This window comes from Lentinus tigrinus (assembly GCF_003813185.1).
Source record: "Lentinus tigrinus ALCF2SS1-7 unplaced genomic scaffold L226scaffold_19, whole genome shotgun sequence".
Taxonomy (NCBI): domain Eukaryota; kingdom Fungi; phylum Basidiomycota; class Agaricomycetes; order Polyporales; family Polyporaceae; genus Lentinus; species Lentinus tigrinus.
The window spans coordinates 507557-517297 of record NW_027137928.1 but is presented as its reverse complement, the minus strand read 5'-3'; the positions used below and the strand labels follow the sequence as shown (position 1 = coordinate 517297).

At 57.5% G+C, this 9741-nt stretch overlaps 3 protein-coding genes across 3 annotated transcripts; 2 read left to right on the top strand and 1 right to left on the bottom strand.

Moving 5' to 3' along the window:
- Positions 1-177: 177 nt before the first annotated feature.
- On the bottom strand, positions 178-849 carry L226DRAFT_572647 (uncharacterized protein; the record flags this gene model as incomplete). The annotated part of the gene is made up of 3 exons (XM_067684710.1): positions 178-523; positions 627-745; positions 811-849. The coding sequence occupies 3 exons, from the start codon at positions 847-849 to the stop codon at positions 178-180; spliced, it is 504 nt and encodes a 167-aa protein (XP_067533787.1).
- Positions 850-1350: 501 nt separating this feature from the next.
- L226DRAFT_572646 (uncharacterized protein) lies at positions 1351-1911 on the top strand (the record flags this gene model as incomplete). Its single annotated transcript, XM_067684709.1, has 5 exons — positions 1351-1422; positions 1469-1537; positions 1587-1694; positions 1757-1794; positions 1848-1911. 5 exons carry the CDS (start codon positions 1351-1353, stop codon positions 1909-1911), a joined length of 351 nt encoding a protein of 116 aa, XP_067533786.1.
- Positions 1912-5014: 3103 nt separating this feature from the next.
- L226DRAFT_585048 (uncharacterized protein) lies at positions 5015-5668 on the top strand (the record flags this gene model as incomplete). The annotated part of the gene is made up of 2 exons (XM_067685571.1): positions 5015-5416; positions 5486-5668. Coding segments are annotated over 2 exons (585 nt in total), but the record flags the coding sequence as incomplete, so codon positions are not given.
- Between the last annotated feature and the right edge of the window lie 4073 nt (positions 5669-9741).

Below are 9741 nucleotides of genomic sequence, written 5' to 3'. Positions count from 1 at the left end.
ACTTGTGCAGCCATATGCCCGGGGATCTGTTGGGTGAAGAGGACCAATGCGGAGTTGAGAGTGGGATACGTCTGCGACCCGGCTCTCTAACCATCATCGCCTCGCCATACCAAAAGCCGTGGCGTGCGGCAAGGACGCGTGTGATGTCGCGGAATCGCGCGATCGCCGCCCTCAGTATCAGATCGACCGTGTTCGGTGAATCGGCAACATGCCCGCGGACTGGATCCCTTCGACACCATCCGGTCGGCCCTCGACGCGCTTCGCGAGATCCCACAGGTAGAAGTCGATGACGACGCTGCTAACAGCGTCGTCCGCCTCGTCTCCGTCTTCTTCCCCGCCGCCGTTCACCCCAGAACACCGCGCGTCAGCGACGATCCTAAGGATCTCGCGCCGGACGCGTTCGACAGCGACGATGCTCGCCGCACGGATGCTCAGCTCCTCGGGGCTCCCAGACGCGAGCGGGGTACGGGTGTTGAGGAGCTTGACGAGCGAGGGCGGGTACGAGAGGATGCGGAGGGTTCGTCTGGGGCTCCGGGAGATTGGACGAGTTCGCGACGTCGCGGGCGAGAGTGCGACGAGCGTGTTTTAGCGCATCGTTGGTCTCCTTGATGTCCTGGCGTGCCAACTGCATCGACTCTACCTTCTTGCCCATGAGCAGAAGACCGAACGGCAGGAAGCCGAATGGCGGAAGACGGTGCGTGGGGTGCTGCTCAAGCCAGCGGGGATCATCGATGGTGCTTCGGAGCTGGAGACACAGGGCTGAGGGTGGGACTGAGGTCGAGCAAGCCTCCACGTCGTTGTGCAGGGTACGTCTTCCATTTGCACCGTTCTGCCACCGTCTGCTGGCATGGGGTGGCAGCGGTGTTTGCTATATGTAGCTACGTAACTGACGCGATGTTTGCGCCCTACATGAATTACTGGGGAGCTCGCAAGCCCCCTGGACAACGGCCGAGAACTACGACAACAAGCGAACACCCGTTGGCCCCGGCTCCGTCCGCGTCGACGACCGCCCTCGCGTTGAGTCAATCAGCGAGCTCAATGGGTCACTACAGACCACGCGACCGCGACGACTCTAACTGGTCTTAGAGTCGTCGCGGTCGCGTGGTCTGTAGTGGCCCTGACCCTCGGTCTGACCTCCTCTGTATAGGGCGTGCGCGAGCTCAGTCCCTCGCACGCATGATGCCGGCGGGGGCAGGGACATCGAAGAGATGGGGCAGGAGGTCGAAATGAGCGCGTGCTGAGGCAGCTGCAGCAGCACTTCGAGGAAAGAAGACCGGTCAACTGCGGCAGCACCTCTACCTCGGAAGCCCGGTCCACCGGTCTTCATTCCCTTCTCTGTACGCTGCTATCATGGACGCCGCGCCTGCAATGATTGAAGAGCCGCCCCGGCCGGTCGTTCCAGTCCAGGCCAAATTCATATACGTGAGTGTAGCGCTCTGGGTTAGGAAGATGACTGACCTCGCCCAAGGTTTTCGAGTCTCTCTTCAAAACGGTGAAAGGGGCACGCCGCATCTTGAAATGGAAAGATTTCTTGAAGGTAAACACAGCGGACGACGTTCGGAGACCATGCTAACACTATCATCTAGGCTATGGGCTCGGTGGGCTTCGCGCACAAGCCGGCTACCGGGGGGGGAGCCGCGAGAGTATTCTGGGCGGCTGGGACCCAGTGGCAAACAAATGTGGTTCTTCATGAGGTAGGCAACGCACCAATCACACGGATTCTAAGTCTACTAAGCACTGTCTGCGATACTTCTAGCCTCACGACGGCGAGCTGGGACCCGCCTATCAAAACGAGTACGTGTCTTTTCGCACCTGGGTGGCGGAGCATGGCTTACTGCGGTTTGTAGGATCGCACATCTCTTGAACACTGCTTACGGCTGGGAAGGAAGGGATTTCGTCGTGCGGGCATGAGCGATTCGGGCATTCGTGCGCTTGGATGTGACTGTATAGAAAGAATCGAGATTGAATTGCGATCTGTGCCTGGGCGACGGCGATGTTTCCAGTTTGGGTTCCCGAGAGTGGGCCCGATCTTATCGGGCCCACTCTCGGGAATTCTCACCGACAGACAGGTAAAGTATGGACTAGGTCTATTAACAATGTAGTGCTATACATTATGCAGATGCGCGACTTGAGTAAGCAGAATTACATGCTGGGATACACCACAGAAAGATAATAATACGTCAGTGCGCGTGATACGTCTTCCCTGTCATGCATCGTTGATTGACCGACATGCTGGACAGATCTACCTAAAGCCGTGCTACGACTGCACATAGGATCGACGACGAGAGCGCAGCCATCCGTGGCACCTGGTGGGAACCACAGATAGGCGTGAGTGAGTGAGCACATTCACGACAGGCATCCCGGCGTTTCGGACGCGCGCAAAGCCGAGACAATATACGCCGCGCGAGGTTACCTTTCGGCCAGGTTTCAGAGCCCACCCGAAAGGTAACCTCGCGCGGCGTATACCGCTCGCCTTTGCGCCCGTCCGAAACGCCAGTATGCCTGCCGTGAATACTGCTCAAACCGCTTATGGGACCACGAACCGCAGCACAGGAGACGCCGAGGGGGTCTCGTCGACCCCTTGCTCGCGCCCTGGGACTTCAAGATCGTCCAAACGAGTGACGAGAGGCGTCGAGTCGAATGAAGAGGTGCGCATGGTAAGACGGAGTGCTGCGGTAGTCCAAACGATGTTTTGTCCTGAGCGCGCTGAACTAGGCTGAACATACAATATAGTCAGTATGTCTTCGCTCACAGTGAGCCAAACAAATGAGACTCGAAGTCCAATGACTTGGATGTGAGCATAGATGAGTGCGAGAAAGAGTCTAACGAGTACACGCATACAACCTGCATGGCGAACCTTAAATTCGATTATTGCCTTTCACCACCACCTACCACCCCCACACAACCGAGAACACAACCACAATGGGGATTCTGTCTCCTGCGGAGGACATGATCCAGATCACCCCCAAGCTGATCATAAAGAAGCCTCACAAGCCGGCGGGGGAGACGGCGGGGGTTCAGGCCGGCCAAGGGGAGATGAAGGGGGAGATGAACGAAGTGGTCTCACTGGTGGCTCCTTCATCTGGTACGTCTGCTATTATCGAGTACTAACGTCTGCTGATCACGCGTTCTGTAGCTCGCAGGAAGACCCGCTGGTCGCGCATGTGCGACAAGTTACGGTGTTGGATCATTCGCCCTAAAAAGAATCGCGGTACGTCGTGCTCATTGTGGGCCGCCTCTTTCATTGATCTAAGAGACATTGTGCAGCCTAGAGGCGCGCCGACCCTACTGCTATTGCAGAATCAGGATTGCATTTGTTGTACTATTGCGAAATATACGCTGATTGCCCGCTTGTCTGCGTTGCCCACAAGCTACGAACGGGTCTTCGTTGAGGTACGTCCCATGCACCTCCCTTCCCTTGAACACCCCCTCGTCAACACTCTCCTCGACCACGACCTCGTCCGCTCTGTCCTCTACGCAGCTCGAAGACCCGAGTAGGACGACTGCGAGCTCAATAGCTCGCCGCGATACCGAAGGAGATAGAGACGGCGACAGACATGGCAGGTGCGTAGTGTGCCGCTATCCTCCACCTTGGCCGCGCTCATCCCGACCACGACCGCGTCCGCCATCTCCACCACGCTGCTCTATGCACCCGACAACAACGACAACAGCTCGCAACGACGCCGAAGACCCGTTGGGTCGTCTGGCACCCTCTACCCCTCGTCCCCGCCCTTCTTTACATACTTTACCTCCGCCGGACCGCCACGCTCGTTCGCCGCCAAAGCCTCCCTCGACGACGAAGATTGAATACGCCGTCTTTTGGGCGTCGCCCTGACGCGTGACATCCTCGCTCTGCTCCTCGACCTCCTCGACCTCCTCCTCTTGGCCACCGATGCTTCTCTGGACCACTGCAGCGAACTGCAGTGCTGCCCGCCACGAGGAAGCGAAGTGACACGCAGACGCAAGTGCGGTATCTCTGAAGCTCGAGCACGTACGCCGGCATCTCAAGCTGCCCAAGACCAACGACGAGACCTTTTGGACGCGTCTTGGCGCCCTTGTACGCCTGTCCCTCGCTGCGTACCTCAAGATCGACGAGACCAATGATTAGAGACGTCCGAAGACGCGTCTGGGGTGCCATCCTACGGCCGGCCGTTGTCGAGGACATCATCTCCACAGCCGGCAACGACAAACAAGACGCGTCCCCGCGTACTCCAAGATAGTGCGATACGGTACGCCATGGACCCTTATCATGATCTGAACGTGAGTTCATTTGTGCACTGGCGATATCCCGCCCACAGTCCTCCTGCCGAATCGCATGCGCCTACAACAAACCGTTGTCAAGCCGTAAACATGTATCCGTACCGGATCCACGATAATTTACTGTGTAACTATCATCCGTGAGTACCTGTCTTGTTGTCCGCTGAGAATGCATAACAGCACTCTCTAGTGGTATCGACTTCGTCCTACGGTACGACCAGGGCCTGGTGGCCTGGTGGATACTCATGCAATTGTGAAGGAAGTGGGTTGACGCGTTTGCAGCATCTATCAAGATGTGGTCTCTACAATCTGAGCGGACAGCTTCTGGAACCTGTAGCCTCAAGCGCTGTCCGGTTCTGCCACGACGAGCTGTACGAACGGCCGCGCTAAGCGCAGAGGTGACGTTCGACGACGCGGTGTCATCACCACCGCCCGTGGAGTGTACTCGGGAGTACTACATGCAGCTCGACTTGCCCGATGTCTCTGGTACTAACGCCAAGTGCGTATGCGGTGGACATCTATCAGTGGCGGGGGAGCACGAGCTGCCCTCCGTCCCAACTCGAATGTCGCCAAGCTCCTCCAGACACGCGTCATCCAAACCCGTATCAAGCTGCCTGGCCCATCCCTCTCTTTACCCTCTCCAACACGACGACTATTAGCTTCCTCTACGCCCAACCCCGACAACGACCAGATGATAAGCACCGTGCAACGACGCTGAACGCCAACTTCTGGACCTCGTCGGCCGGGGGGCCCTCTTAGCGACTGGAACACACGCCTCGCCAACGGCGAGATCAAACCCGGCATCTGCAAACGCACCAAGTGGGCCGTGCAGGCTCTCCGAGGCAAGGGTAGCTATCGTGAGCGGCGTGCCGCGCTCGAAACGCACCGGCGTGAGGTCGACGGGCGCAAGCAGGCTAGTCTGGCGTGGAGGCTGAACGACGTGCTTGGACGGAACTTCCGGTTTGGTGGACTATTCAAGGTCTTTGGCGACACCGCGCAGCTCATGGGCCCGCTCCTCGTCAAGGCGATCATCAACTTTGGGAAAGAACACGCCGCTGCCGTCAATGCCGGGCGGACTCCGCCCAATATCGGGCGTGGTGTCGGCATGGCCATTGGGCTGCTCTGCACGACCGTAACGGCTTCTGTGTGCCAGCACCAGGTGCGTGCCCTGCTGCTAGTCTTCGAGTGACCACACGGACACTGAGTAATGAACACTCGCTGTCCATAGTTTTTCTGGCGCTCCATGAGCACGGGACTGCTCGCCCGCGCGTCGTTGATTAGCTCGATATACAAGCGCGGCGTGAGTCTTACCGGCAAGGCTGCCACGTCTCTCCACAATGCGGCGCTCGTGACCCATATATCGACGGACGTGAGTGATCGCCCGATCAGCAGGCGAGCAGCCACTAGATAACACTCTTCGTGGCGTCCTTAGGTTTCTCGCATTGATGCTTGCGCCCAGTGGTTCGCAAGTAATCGCCCTTCCGCTCGTCGCCTCAATGCTTGCTTCCGTTTGTGCCTGACTGACAAGCTGGTACCAATCCTACGGACGGAATTCCGACGTCATTATCTTATAGCACGCTGGTGAGTCCAAAAACGCCACCATGTCCTTGTTCCCTTCTCTCGGCCGTCGCGTGCGGGGATAACCTATCAGACGGGCTTGCTTGCACCGATACAAGTGACAATATGCTTGACAATCTCATTGGTCCAGGTGCGTTCTTGGCGTGCACATCGAAGATAACCATGTCGCGGCGCGAGTTCGGCGTGTTCTAACCTTACAAACCTCTGCGCCTTGACGCGATGATAGCTGGGCCCCTCGGCATTGGCGGGATTCTCGCTTTCCCTGTTGATCATTCCGATCCAGGAACGCGTCATGTCCTTCCAGTTCCGCACGGACAAGAAGTCGTTGCGCTGGACGGACAGGCGGGCAAAGATGATTCTTGAGGTTTTGGGTGCGTGCCTCTCGCCTGTATCGGAATAGGGTGCCGAAACCGTCATTCAGGTGCAATGCGTGTCATGAAGTACTTCTGCTATGAGCAGCCATTCTTGAAGCGTGAGTTCGAAGCGTTCCCGTGATTGCGAAGCCCACTTGGAAGTTAAAACACTGTCCAGCAGGCCCGCGCAACGGAGGCGCAGCAGCAGCAACCGAGGCGTCGAACTGGGATCGTGAAGCCTCTCCGACGTGTGTGCACTCCCCGGGCTTCTTGTCGAGGTCGGAACGTGATGGGTTTGGAGATCGGCACCGCGGCGATGGACTCGAAGAGCGGGTCATGACGGAGATTAACGGACAGGTTGGATGACGGAGGCGGGGGAGGTCCACTCGCGAACGCACGAGCGATGGCAAGGCACGAGCCGCACGTCCCCCGTCCGATAGACACCTGTCAAAGAATTGGGCGTGGGCGGTAGATCTGTAGGCGGACCCGGTCGTGATCCTTTTGCTCCGACGGCATGGAGAAGTGCACTGTGGGCAGCGCCCACCTTCCTGGCGCGAACCTCTTGGCTTGCTACGCGGCTGGGCATACGGCACAACACAGGCACACTTCTGCGCACTAATCGTTGGTCTGCACGTTCCAGGAGAGCTTGGCAAAGTGGGCGAGTGGTCGGATATGTCGACCGACCCACGTAGAGGGTGGGTGTATGTATCAGCAAAGTCCGCGGCTGGCTGCACTGGGAAGCATACAGACGGGAACGACGGCGCGCCCGTGCCGCGCACAACGCCGTCAACTTCGCTGTCAAGTGCGTTGGACAAGGGCTAGGGCGTTTGCTGTCCTTCCGCTACACTCATGCCCTCGTCCATCTTCTCGACCCTCGTAAAGATCCTGCAACATACCAATCCTAGCATGAATTGCCCCTCACAACCTCTTACCGCCAACGACGTCAAGCGTGGCCAGTCACAGACCACCGCGAGGCTGCGCAGCTTCGGCGACCGAGGAGTTGATTCTGTTGATAAAATGTCCGAGAGAGGAGGGAATGAGCACGCTCAACCGGAGGACCGTGAAGGTGAGTAAAGCACAAGGGTGGCGAGCAACACATTGAGGATGGCACTCTGGCAGTCACAGAGATTCGGGCCTGGATGGAGAAACTCTGCATGCGCTGCAAGATCGGTGAGGTGGACTGATATTGCAGCTATGTATTTGCTCAACGGTCGTCTAGGATACCCGAACAGCAGCAAGTCGATCGGGAGGGTACAGTAGAAGATGTGGGAAACAACGGAGGACGCACTTCGATACAGGAGAGTGTTCGTACGCTCTATCGAGTATCGTGTAATTCTTGTTAGCGAAAACGTGGTTGGCGCTCCCTCACCCACTGCCTGACATTACTGCTCGACAACATCACCGCTGAGACGACGTGAGCCAGTGTTCATGAAACCATTTAGACTAACCGAAGACGTACACAGAGTTCGACCCATCGCAGTACTCCCATCGCGGTGCTGCTGCGGCTAGACGAGCCCTAATAGCAGTGCTTGGCCTCTCTGCACGGTGACAGCTCCCCCTCGCCGTCACACTGCAGCCGCCACCACGGCGCGTGCATGAAGCTCGTCGTGCTACCCTCATTCCCTTCCTTCCGCAGCTGAAGGGCACCAAGATTGGTGCCGTGCTCCTTCACTGTGACGACCACGCCGCATGTGTTGTCCTTGCTCAAGCGCATTCCTTCACCCGCCCCGCGCTCCTGGTAGAACGCCTCAATGCCAGGCTCAAACACTCGATGATAGCGCAGAAGTGAGGCGCAGAAGAACCAGAGACGACGCGAACACGTCGTCTGTAGTGCTCTCCGACCTGTCTCCGCGCTCATGCCACTCGCCTGGCGCCCTCCACTTTGGATAACACCTGGCACGCGCCAGTCAGTTCGTGACCTCGACCTCCGCGAGCGACCTGCAGCGAGCTCGAGATCTCGCACTGCCGACGAAGGACCATCCGCAGCCGTCACCCTCAGCCAGTGTCAAAGTTCACGCCGGAGTCCACAAATCCGCCGAGGCTCCATAAGCGCGCGCGGTCTGGCTACCTACTACATACATGCACACTGCCATCGACTCGGACTGATCGTTCTCTCGATCGCTCGGCCGCTGACGCGACAGGAAGGACCGACCGTATGGGTATCGGGGATCAAAGTAAGTAGGATCTTATGTTTGTCCTCGGTGCGCGTCTCGTGCGCGTCTCTCGTCGCCTCCGGTACCATTTCCGTCCCCTTCCCGTGCGTGTTACGAATTCCGTGCCCTCCCCGCCCGCGAGGTGGCCTGGAGTGGTCTCTCCTGCCCGTCCGACTTCCGATCGTGCTCATCGCGCCCTATTCCGCGGGCGCTACGTCCTTTCTGTGCCAATGCATTGGCCATCGCCTCGGTAGGCGAGGCAATGCGTTGGCCAATGTAGACGACTCTCTGAACGGGGAATGAGTATGAGCCAGATTAATAGAGTGAACTGAAGCATTATTTACTTGGTCCTCGATCGTACTGCGCAGACATCGTCGTCCACTGGCAGCAAGCGACTTCAAAGCGCCTGGGCGTTGTCTTCGGAGTTTTCCGTAGCGCCCGTCACGTCAACAAATCCTCTCTTTCTACTTGTGCCATCACTGTCGTTTGGCGGAGGTAATGCAGCTATTGGGATACTTCATTCTGATGCCTTTGCTTACCGACTGTGGATTACTGAACGGGACTGTCAAACTCTTCGATTCATCCTCTCAAGTACTATTAGGCAGCCGCGACAATCGGAGGCAGTAGGACGGCAATGCATCATATTTGCTCCTTGTGCATTACTCAGAAACCTTTGGCGTTGAACATCGCGCTCACCGTTACCTCCATAGGAATGCTTGCACACGGCGCTGAAGGGCTTGGCGTCAGAAGATTCTGATGTCCAAACCACCCTTTCTACGGTGCTCCCGGCGTACCCTCAAAGGCCGCATCCCTCTCACTCGCCGCCCCAATGCTGTAATAAGCAAAAGGCATGTCAATTTGTGCATGCGAGATATCACTCCTGACGCTCTGATTCTCCCTTGTGAAAGGTCTCCATGGGCAATGTTGTCGAAAATCAAGAATCTCGTGTCCTAGGTAAGCCCCTCGAGTAGCTATGAGTGATGCTATCAGCTCACTCCACCGGGGATACCTCTGCATACGTTGACGACCGCCTTATTACCTGCCGCGTATGGTTGTGGGCAATCTTGTTTCCTTTCTTGCACGACGGGCTTATAGTAGAAAGCGGGCTCTCACGCAGTGTCTGACCCGCAGCGACGACGCAACACCCGCGATGACACGCAGCTCAATGACTAACATTGCCAGGTAGTGCCATAATCCGAATGACAGACAACCAGCCTTGGAGGTAAGGTGTTGTCTAACTTTGCGGCGGAAGCGGTAATCGAGGCGTGGCGCGTGTATCCACCCCGCGCTAGTTTTTCGAGGGTAGGTGCATTGGCAGTCTTAGGACGCTGTTAGGAGCATCCGCAGGTCGCAGGCCCCCATATCGCCTTCGTCCACTCAAATAGCCCCCGAACTCGGTG